The 20788-nt window shown below is 44.4% G+C and overlaps 1 protein-coding gene across 2 annotated transcripts in view; it reads left to right on the top strand.

Moving 5' to 3' along the window:
• The window catches only part of KCNK13 (potassium two pore domain channel subfamily K member 13), a 104251-nt gene extending 87764 nt beyond the window's left edge, over positions 1–16487 (top strand). For both annotated transcript variants that reach the window (XM_032344689.1, XM_032344688.1), the window contains one exon: positions 15148–16487. In XM_032344689.1, coding sequence (XP_032200580.1) covers positions 15148–16040 — 893 coding nt within the window. In that variant the 3' untranslated portion in view covers positions 16041–16487. The remainder of the gene's footprint in view (positions 1–15147) is intronic.
• Positions 16488–20788: the final 4301 nt, after the last annotated feature.

Below are 20788 nucleotides of genomic sequence, written 5' to 3'. Positions count from 1 at the left end.
ACCAACGGATTCCATCAATGTCAACATCTTGCTTGTGATACTACACTGTAGTTTGCAAACCATTAGCTTTGGAGAAAACTGGGTGAAGTATCAGCAGACTCTGTATTTTTTCTTGAGTTCCTTATAAATCTGTAATTATCTCAATAAAAATTTCGATTAAAAATGGTGTTGAGGGGCACCTGGGTGGCTCAGTGGGTTAAAGCCTCTGCCTTCAGCTCAGGTCATGATCCCAGGATCCTGGGATGGAGCCCCACATCGGGCTCTCCGCTCAGCGGGGAGCCTGCTTCTCCCTCTCTCTCTGCCTGCCTCTCTGCCTACTTGTGATCTTTGTCTGTCAAGTAAATAAATAAATAAGTAATCTTTAAAAACATTTAAAGAAAAATGTGCTGAGAAAAGCTATTTTAAAAATTTTAGCTAGGTTACCACACACGGAGAGGAATTCATTATTAAATGGCTTTCAAAAATTAGAATCATAAGTGAATACTGGTATTTTCCTGGAGGAATTTTCCCTCCTTGACTCCTAAAGACAAAGGCCATAAAGGAAAATTAATGGAACCCGCTGGCTTTTTCTCCATAAAAATTACACTTTGGCAAAGCGCAAAGCATTTATGTAAAAATAAAAGGCAGACATACATTGGGGAAAATATTTCAACGTACATAAAAGGGAGCACATTAATTTTCTCAAAATATAGGAAGAGCTCTCTCAAATCAGTAGGAAAAAGAAAAAGTATGCTAGCAGGAAAATGGACTCGATAGGAGTAGGAATTTATAAACGAAGACATAGAAAAGACAGAGAAGCACGTGGAAAAGGGCAACAAAGGAGGAGATGGTGAAGAAAGGGAGCACAGCTTGTGGAAGAAACACAGTTTCGAGAAACTGGGAGCTCACATGTCGCATTCACAGATAGCTAGTAGCTGAGCGTCTGGCGTGAGGTAAACACGCTCACTAAAAGTTTGTTGAAGACGCAGAGATGAAAACAGGTTGGCCTGTCAAGGAGAAGGAACACTGAGGAAAAGTAGAGAAAATAAAACAATTTTCAGGTGCAAAGGGGACCACTTAGGTCAATGTTCCTTACAGAGCCGGTTTTGCCGGCTAGAAATGATGTCATCCGAAGAACATCTTTTGGTGTTACCTCCCAAAAGCCTCCAGTGAGCGTCCACTCAGGTAGGACCAGTCCCTGAGATCAAGTTCAAGCTTTAAACTTCTCTCTTCGGTACCTTCTGTCTGAACGTGCCCCTGTTCATTCCTCTTGTCATCACCCCAGGGACAATGAGGACGTAGTCCTTTTCCAGCCTTTGGTTGTTGCCGCCAGATCTGGTCCCGCTCGGCATTAACAGTGCGGTTGACAAGAAGGCCAGCAGATTCTGGGTGAACCCGAATTCTGGTCTGCGCTGGGCATCTCAGACTTGCCATCTGACTCTTCACACTGCCATTTGTTAAAAAATTTATTTATTTGACAGACAGAGATCACAAGTAGGCAGAGAAGCAGGCAGAGAGAGAGGGAAAAGCAGGCTCCCTGCTGAGCAGAAAGCCCCATGCGGGGCTCGATCCCAAGACCCTGGGATCATGACCTAAGCCGAAGGCAGAGGCTTTAACCCACTGAGCCACCCAGGTGACCCAACACACTTCCATTTCTTCCTTTCTTCCTTCCTTCCTTCCTTCCTTCCTTCCTTCCTTCCTTCCTTCCTTTCTTTCTTTCTTTTTTAAGATTTCATTTATTTATTTGACAGACAGAGCTCATAGGTAGGCAGAGAGGCAGGCAGAGAGAAAGTGGGAGGCAGGCTTCCAGCTGAGCAGAGAGCCTGATGCAGGCCTTGATCCCAGAACCCTGGGATCATGACCTGAGCCGAAGGCAGAGGCTTAACCCACTGAGCCACCCAGGCGCCCCACACTTCCATTTCTTAACTTACTAAAAAGACCCTGTGTTTGGGCTGACAGCCTGAGCTCATGGGTGCTATTTTATTCCCTCAATGGAAAAATAAATCCTAATGAATCAGCCCTCTCTCTCCCCATGCCTAGCTAAAATACCATTGTGCGACAGACAGTATTTTCTAACATTTCCTCTGGCAGTTAAATTATTATACCAATTCTATTTGTGCCCCGAGCACCACAATGCTTTCTGAAATGAATTCCCTACTGGCTCTGGGCAAATGAAAGTTATGACTGCTTTTTAGAACTAATAATAATATCAAAATTAAATGTTTTTAAGAAAAGGGCTCAATGGAGCGCCCCCAAAGTATAGCTTATTACAGAGCACTGATTCTTCTAGATACACCCAAAAAGGTGCCTCTAAAAAAAGAATGAGGTATGAGCCGTATGTCTCCAAAGAATCTTAAAGAAATGGAAGGAGGGGAGAAGGAGGCCAGAATAGAAGGAAAGAAGGAAGAAGAGGGAAGAACAGCTTCATTTTCTGTAGGGAGCTTTGGTTCCCTAAGTCTAGAGTTTATGTTCATAGCAAATACGAGGATGTTTGCCAGATGTTTCTAGGAGATTCTAGGTCATGCAAAGTGCATAATGGTACCATAGTGACATAGTAACATAGTAACATACAGACTTAGGCTGCTGTAACAAGCACCAAAGACTGGCTGACTGATAACCAAGAGAAATTTTTTTTGTGCTGTTTTGGAGGTGGGATGTCTAAGGTCAGGCTGGGCTCTGGAGCTCCCTTCCGGTTTTCAGACTGCTAACTTCTCCTCCTGATCTGTCTACCTCCCTAAAGCCCCACCTCCTAATACATCTCCCTGGGGAACAGGGTTTCAACGTATGAGTTGGCAAGTTCCTGAATGGTCAGTCCATAACACATAGGAAATTTCATGAGTTTATATGGCAGATTTGTAGGCTGGGGAAAGTATGTTACCATACTACAAATAACACATTTATTTCTTTTTTTTATGATTTTTTAATTTTTTATAAACATATAATATATTTTTATCCCTGGGGTACAGGTCTGTGAATCGCCAGGTTTACACACTTCACAGCACTCATCATAGCACATACCCTCCCCAATGTCCATAACCCCACCCCCCTTCTCCCAACCCCCCACCCCAGCAACCCTCAGTTTGTTTTGTGAGATTAAGAGTCACTTATGGTTTGTCTCCCTCCCAATCCCATCTTGTTTCATTTATTCATCTCCTACCCCCTTAACCCCCCATGTTGCATCTCCACTTCCTCATATCAGGGAGATCATGTGATAGTTGTCTTTCTCCGCTTGACTTATTTCGCTAAGCATGATACCCTCTAGTTCCATCCACGTTGTCGCAAATGGCAAGATTTCATTTCTTTTGATAGCTGCATAGTATTCCACTGTGTATATATACCACATCTTCTTTATCCATTCATCTGTTGATGGACATCTAGGTTCTTTCCATAGTTTGGCTGTTGTAGACATTGCTGCTATAAACATTCGGGTGCACCCCTTCGGTGCCACTACGTTTGTACCTTTAGGGTAAATACCCAGTAGTGCAATTGCTGGGTCATAGGGTAGTTCTATTTTCAACATTTTGAGGAACCTCCATGCTGTTTTCCAGAATGGTTGCACCAGCTTGCAGTCCCACCAACAGTGTAGGAGGGTTCCCCTTTCTCCGCATCCTCGCCAGCATCTGTCATTTCCTGACTTGTTAATTTTAGCCATTCTGACTGGTGTGATGTGGTATCTCATTATGGTTTTGATTTGTATTTCCCTGATGCTGAGTGATATGGAGCACTTTTTCATGTGTCTGTTGGCCATCTGGATGTCTTTTTTGCAGAAATGTCTTTCATGTCTTCTGCCCATTTCTTGATTGGATTATTTGTTCTTTGGGTGTTGAGTTTGCTAAGTTCTTTATAGATATTGGACACTAGCCCTTTATCTGATGTCGTTTGCAAATATCTTCTCCCATTCTGTCAGTTGTCTTTGGTTTTGTTAACTGTTTCCTTTGATGTGCAAAAGCTTCTGATCTTGATAAAATCCCAATAGTTCATTTTTGCCCTTGCTTCCCTTGCCTTTGGCGATGTTCCTAGGTAGATGTTGCTGTGGCTGAGGTCAAAGAGTTTGCTGCCTGTGTTCTCCTCAAGGATTTTGATGGATTCCTTTCTCATATTGAGGTCCTTCATCCATTTTGAGTCTATTTTTGTGTGTGATGTAAGGAAATGGTCCAATTTCATTTTTCTGCATGTGGCTGTCCAATTTTCCCAACACCATTTATTGAAGAGGCTGTCTTTTTTCCATTGGACATTCTTTCCTGCTTTGTCGAAGATTAGCTGACCATAGAGTTGAGGGTCTATTTCTGGGCTTTCTATTCTGTTCCATTGATCTATGTGTCTGTTTTTGTGTCAGTACCATGCTGTCTTGATGATGACAGCTTTGTATTAGAGCTTGAAGTCCGGAATTGTGATGCCACCAACTTTAGCTATTCGAGGTCTTTTCTGGCTCCATATAAATTTTAGGATTATTTGTTCCATTTCTTTGAAAAAAATGGATGGTATTTTGATAGGAATTGCATTAAATGTGTAGATTGCTTTAGGTAGCATAGATATTTTCACAATATTTATTCTTCCAATCCAGGAGCATGGAACATTTTTCCATTTCTTTGTGTCTTCCTCAGTTTCTTTCATGAGTACTTTATAGTTTCCTGAGTATAGATTCTTGGCCTCTTTGGTTAGGTTTATTCCTAGGAATCTTATAGTTTTTGGGTGCAATTGTAAATGGGATTGACTCCTTAATTTCTCTTTCTTCTGTCTTGTTGTTGGTATAGAGAAACGCAACTGATTTCTCTGCATTGGTTTTATATCCTGACACTTTACTGAATTCCTGTACAAGTTCTAACAGTTTTGGAGTGGAGTCTTTTGGGTTTTCCACATATAGTATCATGTCATCTGCGAAGAGTGATAGTTTCACTTCTTCTTTGCCAATTTGGATGCCTTTAATTTCCTTTTGTTGTCTGATTCCTGAGGCTAGGACTTCAACACATTTATTTCTTAAGTTGTATATGATTTTCTATGCCCAGGCCATGCTCCATTCTTGCTGCTTCAGACATCTTAGTGAAACCATAACAGATGAGAGAGCCACCAATATTCTCTAGGTCTTTGACTTTCAAGCTGGATTTCTGGAAGCACTAGGATCCCACCAAGGGGCTATAGAGCTTCTGTGGGGAGGGGAGAGAGAGGGTGCTGAGAAGGCAGGCTGGGAACCTTCCAGGTCAAGCAGAAGAAGGGAGCCTTGTCCGAAGTGGGTACCATCTGCCACTCACCCACAGGAGCCTGACATCCCTCTCACCAGCAGCAAGAAATTTGAAAAGGCAGTCTGCCTGACTTGTACTTCACCCAGATGCCCATCAAAATGAAGATTTTTTTTTTCACAGCTCCTCAACAGGTCCCGGAGCTGGACCTTCTCGTTCATGCTGAAGGAGAAGCACCTGTGATCAGTTACCTGCCCCGTCTTGTAGTGACATTCTGCTTAACCATTTCTTCAGACTCTGGGGCAGGGCAGTTTTGCTCCAGAAAGAACGTAATTTTTGGTGCTTTGCTTTGAAGGAGCAGTGTCCTGCTGTACAAGTTAAGAACTTTAGGAACAGGGCGCCTGGGTGGCTCAGTGGGTTAAGCTGCTGCCTTCGGCTCAGGTCATGATCTTAGGGTCCTGGGATCGAGACCCGCATCGGGCTCTCTGCTCAGCAGGGAGCCTGCTTCCTCCTCTCTCTCTCTCTCTGCCTGCCTCTCTGCCTACTTGTGATCTCTCTGTCTCTGTCAAATAAATAAATAAATAATCTTAAAAAAAAAAAAAAAAGAACCTTAGGAACAGAGACACTTCCCCAAGAGAGGTAAATCAGATGATTTCCCCCCTTTCAAATGAGGGCAAAGTCAGAACTAATGACAGCACTAATTCCAGCCATCATACTAGCTCGGTGTTCACAAGGAGGAAAAGGGCTGGAGAAGGCATCAAACCCAGAACTGATTGCCCCCCACGACTCCACGTTCTCTCCCAGGAAAACAAAATTCGTCAGATTCCTCTGCCAGCACTGACGTTCTTCTGATTTCCGCGAGGCTAATTTCTGTTACCTTCTGAGCACGGAAATTACTGTGACTTGTCATAATGCAAATGATTTCCAGAATCCTTATGTCTCACACCCCGGTTTTTGGCTTTTATGGACAGGAGACCAATAATTCATTTTTTACCTGTAAGTGACTCATTGCTGAGGAGTCTAGAAACATACCCCAGCTCAGAAATTACCTGAAAAATTGTTTAATCTTTACTACCTACGATACCATCTTTTGTCAAAGAGGCTGTGCTGTTAACAAAATGAGAGAGGAACGATAATCCGAAAAATAGCAAATTCCAGAGAAATCGGGACTCCTAAGAACCCTGAACGTGTGTGTCCACAACAGTAACTGTCGCAGAAAAATACCACCACATACAGCAAAGATGTCATTTCTCTTCCACTGCCGGGTTGCTTTGAGAAGTGCTTTAAATCAGCCTGTGACATCTTTGCCTTTGAGAAATGTTACAGATCGAAATGTTTTTCACATGATCTAGCATGTCACCTGCCTGGCCTATAGAAGGAGAGTCTTAGAGACACAAGGTGAGCTCTCCCCAGAATCCTGAGATGATCGAGTTTGTGCTCTGCACACCCGAGTCATAGAATACTGGAATCCAACTGTCCCTGGAGTTCATTTGGGCCACCCTATCCTCATTTTACCAACGGGAAACCCAGAATAAGTGGTGACTATCACACACTTACATTATTACAAGTCTGGACTAGAACCCAGGCCTCTAACTAGCTAGCTCTGGGACTCCAAGCCAAGTTCTGTCATCTCTGTGTGCTTCAGCTTCTTGCATACAAGAGGGGGACATAATATTCACGCTTTGCAAGGTCAGCATGAGGATTGAAGAAGTGAGTCTGTGCAAAGTGCTAAGCATGGCATCTGGCTTACAATGAGTGCTCCATGCTAAACCACCACCATCGCCCTCATCCGCTTACGTCACTGATCTGATGTCTCGAGGAGCTGGAGTAAACAGTCAAATGGCCTTGTTCTTAAGGACCCAGAGAACTCATGAATCGGCAGGTCATAGAATGAAGGAGGAAATTCCCCCAAATCAGCATTTCCATTGCTTTTCTCACCACCAGACGTGAAGGTAGGAACTGTGTAACTGCAAATAGGGTGCAGGTATCAAATTCCTAAAAGCAGGAAGTTCTTGCCAGCCCTCCTTTGGTCTACTACATCACTGAGCACTCCTGTCTTGAATGGAAAACTCCAGAACAGTGATTATCCAGCTCTACGGTAATCATTGATATGCAGGCAGGGAACTATCAAGCCCCAGAGATTCAGATCCAGTAGGGAAGGCTCAGGGGTCCGTATCTAACAAGCTCCTTGGGTATTCCTGGAACCAGTGATTCGGGTACTAGAGTCTGAAAGCACTGCCTGTAACATGGAATCTGGGTCTCTTTCTTTACCAAAGTGAGCTCCCAAGGCAGCAGGTGTTAATAAGCAAATGCCTGTGCAGAAAGCTGGGTTAGAACCAATGCCCCCCTCAGCCCTCCGTTGTGCTCCTGCATCTCCCTCCTCCCCCACAACCCAAATAATCCAAAACCTCATATTACAAAAATAAACCATGAGTGGCACCCACCTGGTTCCATCCCAGAAAATGGATTTGCTGGGAAGGAAGTGCCACTTTCTTCTCTTCATTGCCTTTGTCACCATAGGTAATGGAGGAAGTAGGAAGTCCTTGACTACTTTGGAAGTCCACCAGTCCAAAGGAAGGGGAACAGCTGTCTAGTCTGCTGCTGTCCTGGCCCCATAGCTATCCCAGAACTTCTGAAGACAGCTTATTCAAATATAATGTATCATCTGAATGTTTTTGGCATCATATATTCATACCCCAAAGAAATGAAGGTTGCCTTTGCCTCTAGGATCCTGGAAGCATCATACCCTTCACTGGTTTTGGTGGGGCCCTACTTTAGAATCTTACCCAAGCAGACATGACCTTTGTTTCCCGTCCTCCCACGCCTGTGCTCTAACACCAGCTAGTGGTATCTCCCTGAGTGGGGTCTGGTCCGTGTACCAGAATCACTATGAGACCTAATTTAAGATGCTGGATTTCTGGTCCCATTCTACCTCCTGATGGCAAGGTCTGAAAATCTGTAGTCTTTAAAAAGCTTCTTTGGGAATATTCATGTGTACTAAAGTTCAAGAATTTTGTCCTAAGTGACCATGGTTTGCTTCTACCTTATTCACTCACCTCGCAGGGAATTCTCACACCGTAAATAAAGGTATGATCAGAACATCCATCTTCCCTGAAGCTTGGCAGCAGCCTTCCATCTCTCTCTTGTGTTTTTGCAGGTGACTCAAAAAGGGAGTTTATGGGGCACCTGGGTGGCTCAGTTGGTTAGGCATCTGTTTTTGGTTGGGTTCATGATCTCAGGGTCCTGGGGTTGAGCCCCGTGTCAGGCTCCTGGCTCAGCAGGGAGTCTGCTTCTCCCTCTCCCTCTGCCTGTCTTCCCACTCATGCTCCCTCTCTCTTCCCTCAAATAAATAAATAAATTCTTTTTAAAAAAGGTAATAAAGAAAAGGAGTTTACTTGGGGTGCCTGGGTGGCTCAGTCCATTAGGCATCCGACTCTTGATTTCGGCTGCAGCCCTGAACTTAGGGTCTTGGAATCGAGCCCCGCCTCAGGCTTCAAGCTCAGTGGGGACTCCCCTTAAGATTCTCTCTCCCTCTCCCTTTGTCCCTCCCCCAACTCACACTCTTGTGCATGCACTCTCTCTCTAGCAAATAAATCTAAAAAAGAAAGAAAGAAAGAAAGAAAGAAAGAAAGAAAGAGAAAGAAAAGAAAAGAAAGAAAAGGAGTTTACTTGACTTGACAAACAACCTAGTGCAGGTTTCCTTCTTATGTGTTGTTATAGTACTTTCTCTCCTAGACCAGGGTTGATGCTCCTGGAGGGCAGAAGCTATCTTCTAAACACCCACCCCTGCCCCACCCTGCCTAGGTTTTGGGCACAATGCCTACAACCTCATAAGTTTATTGCCTGATTTGAATGTCATGCCAACACTTGCCTCCAACGGCTCTCTCTTCAACATCTACAAATGATCCAAGAGGAAGTAAGTTCTGATGGTGAACGCTTGACCCTCATAAGCCCTTGTCTTCAAGCGTTTTCTTGAGAAGACTCATAAAACTTCATCCATGCTTCTCACAGCCTATGAAATACAGATGGCCGCCCTATGTCTTCCAGCAGCACGCACACCTCTCCCTCCGTACCTCCTGTACATGCATGCGTCCAAAGGGACCGATTTGTCCCAGTTTCTTGTTACACCAAGTTTCTATTAAGGGCCACCCCCATCACCACTCTGGCACTCACTGCTACTATGTATATAGAGTTGCATAAATGCATTTGAGAAAGTTTATTCCTTCACCCAACAAATAGTTTACAGGGATGCCCCACGCACTAGGCTTGAGTCACTCCGCACACACACTTTGACTCTGCATTTCTCCACTTTACATTTTCTCTAGTCATTAAAAACTCTCTGAATATGTCATTTTAATGACTTCATTTTAATGGCTACTTTATTTAGTCATTTCCCTACTATCTGACATTTCAGTTGCTGAGGATTTTCATTATTAATAACAAAGATATGGTGAACATCAGTGTACATAATGAGTCATATTTCTGATATTTTGGGGGGACATATTTCTAAAAACAACCAAAAAAAAAACCAGAAAAAGATACAAAGGTTTTTAAGATGACTGAGACATTCCTAAATTGCTTTCAAGACAGTTTATGCCAATTTCTATGTCTCTGTACAGCGTTTGAGATTTTCTGCTGCATCTGAGGGCACTCATAATAGACATTTTAAAAAACATGTTTCTGGGGTTGCCCAGGTGGCTCAGTCGGTCATGATCTCAGGGTCCTGGGATCAAGCCCCATGTTGGGCTCCCTGCTCAGTGGGGACTCTGCTTCTCCCTCTCCCAAATAAAAAAATAAAATAATTTTTAAAAACGTTTCTTGAAAGAATTGTGACTGAAGTCTATAGGACGCTTTTACCCAACAAATCAATGTCATAAAAAATGGGAGGGAATGAAAGGCTGTCAATGAATAAAGGAGACTTAAAATATATGAAGCTTGGGGACGCCTGGGTGGCTCAGTTGGTTAAGCGGCTGCCTTCGGCTCGGGTCGTGATCCCAGCGTTCTGGGATCGAGTCCCACATCAGGCTCCTTGTTCGGCAGGGAGCCTGCTTCTCCCTCTGCCTCTAGCCTGCCACTCTGTCTGCTGTGCTTGCGCTCTGTATCTCTCTCTCTGACAAATAAATAAAATCTTTTAAAAAAAAAATATATGAAGCTTGGACCTTGCCGGTGTCCTGATTCATAAAGATCTGTAAAAAGATATTTTTGAGAAATTTGAATATGGCCTAGGTATTACTGGGTTTTAAGAAATTAATGTTAATTTTATTAGGTATAGTAGTGTGGTTATGTTGGGAAAATAAAGTTCTTATTTGTTACAGACCCATCCTTATTTTTTACATATATTTTTCAAGCCCCAGCATGGGACTTGAACTCACAACCCTGAGATCAAGACCTGAGCTGAGATCAAGAGTCAGATGCTCAACTAAGTGAGCTACCCAGATGCCCCAGTGCATCCTTCTTAATGGATGAAATGCTGTGATATCTGGGATTTACTTTCAAATATTCCAGCAAATCAAGAAGATGGTGTGGGATAGGAGAACCAGGATTGGTAAAATGTTAACAATTGTTGGAAGTAGGAAATGAGGGTTTATTATAGTATTCTCTCTACCTGTTGTATGTTTGAAAATAACATCATGCAGAGCTTTTCAGTGTTTTACCTTGGTTAATTTTTTTTTTAAATGTTGGTCAACAGAATAGACATAACATGCTGGGAGACTACAGGTCTGCTCTCCTATCTTTGTGGTTTAAATGAAAAGCTCTATTGGGGTTGACTAGGACCATGGCAGTCGCTAGCTGCTTCCTTCCTGGCCCCAAAGACACCAAGGAGCCTGGTTTGGTCCCAGGAGCTCCCCCAGGGGTCACGTTGAAACAGACCTGAAACGGTTCAAGGGAGCCAGAATGAAGTGGACTGCCAGGCAAGATTCCTTGGAGTCCTTGGACTCCAAACCAAACTCATGAGCCCTTGGTCCTCAGTCAGCTAGCCCAGGCACTCCTAAACTCAGAGGTTGGACACAAATCAGATGACCTCAGGCTTGAAGCACAGAGAATAAATTATATACTGAAAAGCACCACCTGTGACAATCAGTTTCATTTGTGTGCCTGTGAAACACACGGAGACCAAAATGCATGGGGTGTAGCACATTTTAAAAACTGACTTAATTACATCACTTGTTGGGAGAGGCACACATACATTCAGAAACATGTGGTTTAGTAAATGAAAATTGTAGGGTTTCAGTATCTGATGCAAGCCAATCGCCTGATTTGGGTACTGGATTTGGCAGCCGCTGTGGTCTGGTGTCTATGTAAAGCATGAAATATAGACGCTTGGTTAATTTCCCTCCCTCAATTCTCTTGATGCTACACCTGACAGTGGCTGGCACTCAGCACAGTCAGGTGGAAAGAGCACAAGAGTGAGAGACAAACCTAGGTTCTAATTCTGACTTTACACCTTTAGGCAAGTTACTTAGCTTCTGTAGTCTTCTTCTCATCTGTCAAATGGGACTTCTAGACTAATACTAAACACCCAGCTCCCCAGCAAGGGTGCAAGGAGGCAGTGATACTCGGCAGAGAGCAGACCTTTGGTGATGCTTGTGTCTTTTTCCACCAAGAGGGACCTGGAAGGTTCTTATTTCCTGTTCCAGGCATCCCTAATGTTCAGTGTTATGGTGATCAAAAAAGGGAAGGCTTTCTATGAAAAAATCCTGTGTTATGAGCTTCCACACTTTTAATCTTTGAGAGCAGTAGATGCTGTAGAAACCCTTCTCCCTGCAGACCATACGAGGCTGCCTCCCAGTGCTTCCCCCGCACTCCCACGTAGGCCGTTTGCTGTCGTTTTGCTGATTGAAAAAATGGCGGCTCCCAGTTCAATATGGTAGGTGATCAAAACTCGTGGCCTCTCTGTTCTTTAATCAAATTGAATGCTTTAAAACCAAATAAACAAGACAGAATCTAGAAATTTTAAATCCCTGGAACATGTCCCCACATCACCTAGATGTGTCATTCATTGGAAGTCCATTGACCAAGCTTGTCAGTTGGCTTTGGTCATGAACCAGTATGTCACTCATGCCAAGTGAGGTGACTTTCGGGCTGCTGAAGCCAGATAACTCTGTCATGCCTTTATTTTGGCCCTTGACTTTTCTATTCCTTGCTTTGTAGATATCAGTTTGTTTGTCCTAGCCTGGATGTGAGGTTCCTTGAGGTCAAGGACCTTGTCCGGCTAATCATTGTATGGCCCAAAACACTTAGTGCTGGCCCTTGAACTTCACAGGTGCTTAATAAATTACTGTTGTCAACTTTGGCTGAGAGCTATACCTAACTTCCCTACTCTCCCAGACTAAAATTATTAAGTCACCTCTAGGATCAGAAAGGAATATTTTGGAGAAGCAAACATTTGCCCATTTAAATCTTGTGCCACATGAGAAAGCTCTCCTCTGATTGTTGACAAGAACCTCCCTCTCCCCCTCCCTTGCTGTTTCTGGCTTTCCCCATTTTCAATGCCTTTATTCAGTTCCTGGAATATTGTTGGGTCAATAAAAGGCCCTGGATAAATGTTTCTCTTTTTTTTCCTACTTGTTGCCTCAGTTTTTCCTCCACTGATAAAAGTTGTGAGACCCATCTGGCCTTATGGCTTTGGGGCAAGGGCTCTAGCCTTCATATTTCATTTCTTAGTGCAGAAAGATTTGCAAGTTTCACTGCTTCACTGAGCCAGAGGCAGTGTCCCAACATCCGAGGATAACCAGGAAGTAATTACTCGACACCTTAGTCCTCCTCAGTGTTCTTTGGCCTGGGAGAGAAAGACATTGCTCTCAGCTCAGTCATTAAACTCAATCAGTTTTTCTAAATTCTCCACTCTTACAACCACCTTGTTACAACTTGAGCTTGAGGATAAGAATGAAAGATACTAATCAGAGAGAACACAGCAAAGACAGAAGTATTTCTTTTTTTTAAAGATTTATTTATTTATTTGAGAGAGGCAGGGGAGTGGGGTGGGAGCAGAGGGAGAGGGAGAGAGAGAATCTCAAGCCGGCTCCACACTGACCATGCAGCCCAACACAGGGCTTGATCTCACCACCCTGAGATCACAACCTGAGCTGAAACCAAGAGTCAGATTTTCAACCGACAGAGCCCCCCAGGTGCCCCAAGACAAAATATTTCTTTACATAATGAAGATACCTAATAAGTGAAACCTGCAGTGCCAACAGTTGCAGGGCGAGTTCCCAGGGAAGAGGTGAGGCTCTACTCTTCTCTCTACCATTAGGGTCCATAACCATAACTTCCAATGGAAGTATCTCTAGCCCCTCACTCCTTCCTTACCACATCATCCTGTCCCATCCAGCTAAAAAGCTAGATTCACCATCTTCCTCCAGTCTTCTGGTTATAGGCTGTTAACAGGGTCTACTCGTGTAGACCCTTCTGGGTTGTGGAAGGAAAATCAAATTGAACTGAAAAACCAGATGGTAACACAGTATGTATAGTTAGGTGTTTGGGAAGGGTGACCCCTTGGCTCTCTGCCCAAGGACAGCAGGAGGTCATGACCCCAGAAAGCCCACACACAGCAAGGTTTGACCTGACCACTTCCCAGCATGCACTGGGAAGCAGCCATGGGCAGCTGTGGCAACGAAGTAAAGTTTTGGCTTGGGGACAAGTAAGTTGTCATCAGGAAAGAGGATAAGGTTGAGTCCATAAGATCCCAGTGATGGGGCCCAAGTTTGGAACCTGAACTTCATAATAAAGAAAAAATGGAAACAAGAAGGTTTGGTTTGAATGAAAGGCTGAACCCAGGGAGGCAAGCTCAGTACTTATTTTTTGAATGGCATTTGTATTCAGAGTCTTTGATGCCCGTCCCCTCAAACAGATCAGACTTCTTGTGGTTACAGAATCATTTGCTTAGAAGGATTCCATGTTCCTCGGGGTGAGCTGACCCCAAGCACCACTCAGTGAGAAACACCGAGTGAATCACTGCTCTTCTCTTTTTCTTGGTGTTCTTAGTGATGCCTATTGTCCTGGAGGTGGTATTCTTAGCAACATGTCTGTGTGCATGGGTAGAAAGGTCAAGAAGGTAGAAATTGTGAGCAGTAAGAGGTAAAGGCAAGAGAGATGTTTTCTATTTGATCAAACCATAAAAATCAACACCTTAGTGTTCACTCCCAAAATAGAAGGTATATGTTTGAAGAATTTTGTTCAAAAGATGAGAACATCTTGAACAAATTTCTCATTTCTACAGATGCTAGGATTGGCTGTTTCTCCACCTCGAACACTACTATCACCACCACCACCACTACACACACACACACACACACACACACACACACACACACACACCTCCTTGCCTGCCTAACTCCTCTGTAGCTTTCAAGTATCCCTGCTTAGTCTTTCTAGAACCTCAAGTCTGAGAAGGGTTCCACTCTTGGCTGCTGCCATAGGACACTGTACTTCCTCCAGCACAACACCTACACAGTGTAGTAATCACCTCACTAGGCTAGAGCTCCATGAAGGCAGGGACCAGATCTGGCTTTTCTACAGTTCAATCCCTAGTTCCTGGAATGGCACCAAATAAGTATTTATGCAATAAATGAATTTTGATGAGTCTCTGTGTAAGCCGATTTTCTGTATGAACCTTTGTCTGAACGGTGTCCGCTGAGTATGGTTGTTCGGGTTGTGTACTGTATAGGACATCTAGCTGAGTCCAGAGGGGAGGCTTGAAATCCAGCTCACATTTTCATCACCCAGACATTTTTTTGCTGCCTGTATCCACCTGGAGGAAGATGTGCCTTTTTCTGATTTACACAGTGGCCCCATACAAGCTTTCAACAGCGCAGCTCTGAACAACACTGAGTGTCTTCAAAAGGAAATGAGAGCTCTCCCCTTTGTTCCTAGAAAGGCTAGGAGTGAGTACTTTATGTAGCTGTTTCTTCAGGTCCTTTGCCAACCATGACAGCTAAGACCCTGACTGCGTTCCCTCACTCTTCTCTCCTCTGATTTTTGTCTCCTGCAGGGTTTGGGATGACAACTCCAGCGACAGTAGGAGGAAAAATCTTTCTGATCTTTTATGGTCTCATTGGGTGTGCAAGCACCATCTTGTTCTTCAACCTCTTCCTGGAGCGCCTCATCACCGTCATCGCCTACATCATGAAGTCATGCCACCAGCGGCAGCTCCAGAGGCGAGGGGCCCTGCCCCAGGACAGCCTGAAGAACTCCAGCAGGAGCGAGGCGGATAGCTTGGCCGGCTGGAAGCCCTCCGTGTACTATGTGATGCTGATCCTCTGCGTGGCCTCCCTCCTCATCTCCTGCTGTGCCTCAGCCATGTACACCTCCATCGAAGGCTGGAGCTACTTCGACTCACTCTACTTTTGCTTTGTGGCCTTCAGCACCATTGGCTTCGGAGACTTTGTCAGCAGCCAGAACGCCCAGTATGACAGCCAAGGTCTCTACCGCTTCGCCAACTTCATGTTCATCCTCATGGGCGTCTGCTGCATCTACTCCTTGTTCAATGTCATCTCCATCATCATCAAACAGTCCGTGAACTGGATCCTGAGGAAAATGGGTGGGGGGTGCTGTCAACAATGCCAGAGGAAACTCCTCCCATCACGGAGGAATGTGGTCATGCCAGGCAATGTCCAGAACAGGTGCAACATCTCCATAGACACGGACGGGGTGATGGACAGCGACACAGATGGGCGGCGACTCTCAGGGGAGATGATCTCCATGAAGGACTTCTTGGCCGCCAACAAGGTCTCGCTGGCCATCCTCCAGAAGCAGCTGTCGGAGACAGCCAACGGCTGCCCGCCCCAGGCCAGCGTGCTGTCCCGGGACAACGAGTTCTCAGGCGGGGTGGGGGCCTTTGCGATCATGAACAACAGGCTGGCAGAGACCAGTGGGGACAGGTAGGAGAGAGGACTGGACACTGGGCGTGGGGACCGGGAGAGTGGACACACTGGAGCTGTCCCATCACCCTCTGAAGACCCAGCCATAGAAAGCTTTTCTCCTCTAAGGTCTAAATCGGTCCTAAGAATGAATCACCAAAGCAGCCCAAGACCTTGGCCCTGTTCCTTTACCCATATGCCTCCAGGATTTGAACTGCCGAAGGGAGGGAGGGTTTAAGTAAGCCTCTGTTTCCTGCTGCTCTGTTCTTCATTTGGAAATAAAAATCCCAAACGAAGGTTATCCCGTTCCTATGGAGTCCTGATTCTGTGAAACCAGATTCTCCACCCTTCCCTGCCCCTTCGAACTAGTGGGGGGAATGTCTCACCTGGCATCTGGGCCCTGGGCTTCCTTCAGAACAGATTCGTCCCCAGATGGCACAGATAGGGAAGTCACCTGTTCTATTCACTGTGTCTGCTTCTCTGCTTTTTGCTTTTCCTTTCTTTTATTGTTAAGATCTTAATGCCGGGGGCACCTGGGTGGCTCAGTGGGTTAAGCCTCTGCCTTCGGCTCAGGTCATGATCCCAGGGTCCTGGGATCGAGCCCCATATCGGGCTCTCTGCTCTGCAGGGAGCCTGCTTCCCTCTCTCTCTGCCTGCCTCTCTGCCTACTTGTGATCTCTGTCAGATAAATAAAGAAAAAATCTTTAAAAAAAAAAAAAAAAAAAAGATCTTAATGCCGGGCTAAGGTGTCTGTGGGACCTCCGTGTGGTAAGAAAACGGAATTCAGCTTCAGACCTTGAAACTGTAGCCAAGTAGTGGAGAGACGCACTATTGTAATGAAAGAATATAGCTTACTGCTCTCCCTTCAAATGGTCACAGAGACCCTGTCATTTTTTTTTTTTTTTTAACCAGGGCTTGGGGCCTATTGCAGAGATAATGGCTGACTATTTACTAGAACTGAAAGTTGAATAAATCCTCGCTTTATTAACTAAGATGACATGAGTGCTCCTTATGGACGGTGGGGCTTAGGGACAGGGAGTACCTAATTAAACAGGCATTTATTGTGCTCAGAGAAAAAGGAAACACCAAGAAATTAATGCTTAGGGATACGAGCATCATCTTGGCTTCTCGGCTGGAGAAACATTCTAGGCCAGATAAGAAAATTTGGCTTCTCCTGTCCTTTGTTTCGGTTCTGCCTTCTGAGATTGTAACAAGTCTAGTTACATAACCTCCGGAGCCAGTCAAATGTCCATGCTGGGAACAAAGGCTGTTGATCTTCATAAATTCAGGAGAGAACCTTTTGAGGTTTGGGAGCAACGTTAATAAGAGGTAGTTGTTGATTTTATAAGATAAGGATGGTACACGCAGCTATTTTAGGAATGAAAAAGGTCGGGCCTCAGGAGAAAAGCAAGCAGAGAACTATGTCTAATGAAACCGAGATAAGCAGAAAGCATTAGAGCCGGGAGGACCTTGGGAAGCATCCTATACAACTTTCTTGTGTTTTGGACACAAGAACTCTGAACTCTTCAGGCTGCCAGCGAACACCTAGGGGAACCCAAGTGTCCCGAAGGGGACATCCAGGCTCGTCACCCATGTTTCACACAACTTCAGAGCCCTCACCTGCTCTGTCTTCGGCTGAGTTGCCTTTTCTTCCAGCTGGCAAACCTAAATATTTTCTTTATAATGCCAAAAGTATGCAAGAACAGGGGTCTAATAAGCAGCAGCCCTGGGCTTTGAACAAAGGGCAGTGCAGCTCCAAAGTCAGAGATCTTCATGACTTACCTTGTATTTCTATTAAAGGGAGGCATTCTGGAGCTATTCCAAAGCCCTCAGGAAGAACTTCAGGCTGCAAACCAAGCTCCCCAGGGGCTCTGCCCTGCTCGAAGCATAATGGGGATAGGGAGAGGATCTGGGTCCAGGGATTGACACAAAGGTCCTTGCTTCTCCGACCCATGTCCCTAGACCTCAGGGGTGTGCCTGGGGGCCAAGGAGCATGGGTGTAAGTGAGTGTCATCTTCCTAGAAGGTCAGTGTACTAAATGATTTTGGCAGAGAGATGTAGTATCAAAACACGTGCCTCTATTTAAATAGGATCCAAAACTGGAATAAACTTCTGAGTTAGCCCTGAAAAAGTTTTTTGAACTTTCGTTTTCTCGGGAAGTCTTCTCAAGGTCTTGGAAAATGAGTTTGTTTTTGCTCAGGGTTGAGGTTCCCTGGTGGAAACATTTGAGAACTAGTGTAAGGAGTGAAGTGTGGCCCATTTACAATGGATCATGGGAATAACATTTGCCCCCCAAAATGGCAAACTAGGAATTTATGTATTTAAGCCTCTCTGTAGTTATTCTTAGGCATGAACAGTTCACAAGGGAATTTCTAAGTAGTAATATAAAACTGGAGTTCAAAATCCAGAGCCCACAAATCCTTTAACATTGTTGCCTATGTACAGGAACCCCTTGGAGGTACTGGGGGTTAGTTTCCAGAACTCCACAATACAGTAAATACTGAAATAAAGCCAGTCAAAGGAACTTTTTGGTTTCCCTGTACAGATGAAAGTTGTGTTTACGACATACTATCATACATTAAATATGCAATGGCATTTGTCATTTTCAAAAGTACATACCCTAATTTAAAAATACTTTATTGCTGGGGCACCTGGGTGGCTCAGTGGGTTAAAGCCTCTGCCTTCAGCTCAGGTCATGATCCCAGGGTCCTGGCATCAGGCCCCGCATCAGGCTCTCTCTTCATTGGGGAGCCTGCTTCCCCCTCTCTCTCTCTGCCTCCCTCTCTGCCTACTTGTGATCTCTGTCTGTCAAATAAATAAATAAAATATTTTAAAAAATACTTTATTGCTAAAAAATGCTGACTGTCATCTGAGCTTTTGGCGAGTTAGAATCTTTTTGCTGGTGGAAGTTCTTGCCTCGATGTCAATGGCCAGCGGCTGATCAGGGTGGTGGTTGCTAAAGGCTGGGGTGAGGGGGGGGGCCTGTGACAATTTCTTAAAAAGACAGCAATAAAATGTGCTGCATTGATTGACTCTTTTTTCCACAAACGATTTCTCAATGGCACGTGATGCTGTTGGATAGCATTTTACCCACAGTGGAGCTTCTTCCAAAACTGGAGTCAGTCCTCTCAAACCCTGCTGCTGCTTTCTCAACTGTTTCTGAATGCTTTGTTTTTATTTGAACAAGCCTTTGGTGTCTTCACCAGGAACAGATTCCATCTCCAGAAACAACTTTCTTTGTTCATCCATAAGAAGCAACTCTGCATCCATTAAGGGTCTTTTGTTATTATTATTATTATTATTTTTTTTACGGACTTTATGTAGTTTTAAGTAAGCTGTACACCCAGTGTGGGGCTTGAAGTCATGATGCTGAGATCAAGAGTCACCTGCTGTACCAACTGAACCATCCAGGGACCCTTCATCCATTAAAATGAGATTGCAACAATGCAGTCACATCTTCAGGCTCCCCTTCTAATTCTGGTTCTCTTGCCAATTCCACCTCTGTACTCAGAACACACCCAACATCTATCGATTAAGTTCGCCATCTTCTATGGACACGGTTTGCAGCACCCTTAGACAATTACAATAGTAACATCAAAGATCACTGATCACAGATCATCCTTACAAAAATAATAGTAAAAAGGTTTGAAATAGTGCAAAGATTACCAAAATCTGACACAAAGACACTAAATGAACAAATGCTGTTGGAAAAATGGCACCAATAGATTTGCTCGATGCAGGGTTGCCACAAACCTTCAACTGATTAAAAAAAAAAAAAAAGTGATATCTGGGGCCCCCTGGGTGGCTCAATTAGGAGTCTGACTCTCTGTTTCGGCTCAGGTCATGATCTCAGGGTTGTGAGACTGAGTCCCATGTCAGGCTCCACGCTCAGCGGGGAGTCTGCTCAAGATTCTCTCTCTCCCTCTGCTCCTCCCCGCCACCTGCGTTCTCTCTCTCTCTCACTAAAAATAAAAATAAATAAATCTTTTTTAAAAAGCACCATGATATATGCAAAGGTAAGAAAGTGAGGTGTGGTACAATGAGGTGTCCTATACACATGGACATCATAGGGAGCACATGCATATACATACATGTACATTTTCCTGCATACTCAACTTTACTGTTTTCTTCATGTTTCCAAGGAGTCCTTCCATCTTCCCTAGAGTTAGAATGTTTGTTGCTATTTCCTCTTGTCACCTTTGTCCCCACACTGCCTGTCCCTAACCTTCCTTATCAATTCTCTCTGTCCCCTTCTCTGGACTGTGTCACATGGCCTCCCCATCAGAAATCACGTTCCTCTGCCCTTACAGCTTACTGGCCAAGAGGAGAGTGACTGTTTGCAGAAGGCATTGAAATTGGCCCAAGTCCTTCGGTTCGGGAGCTCAGAGTCTCCCCTGAGTGATGAAGGGACCCATTGACTCGACATCCAGGAAGCTTTTGGGCTTCATCCATGGCTGGGCTCACAGCTAGCCTGTCTTGAGTTCTCTTTGATGCTATGATCATGAACTGGCCTTTCATGAGGAGGCCTCAGAGCCAAGACATGGAGTGTCTCATGGGACCCTCACCCCATATCATTGGCACAAGTTTGGCAGTATTTCCATACTGCCTGAAATGTTATCTTCTTAATGTTTTAATCAGTTATTAATTAATTTTATCTTAAAAAGAAATTTTAAAAAATTTAAAAAGAAATTTGTCTCACTAACTAAATGGGGGGCTTTTATCACTTGCTATAAATAGAAAATACAGCCACTGTAAAAATCAATAAAATGAAGA

The sequence above is a fragment of the Mustela erminea genome, chromosome 5 (assembly GCF_009829155.1).
Source record: "Mustela erminea isolate mMusErm1 chromosome 5, mMusErm1.Pri, whole genome shotgun sequence".
Lineage (NCBI taxonomy): Eukaryota > Metazoa > Chordata > Mammalia > Carnivora > Mustelidae > Mustela > Mustela erminea.
The sequence above is the reverse complement of the archived record's forward strand: the minus strand, read 5'-3'. Positions and strand labels throughout refer to the sequence as shown.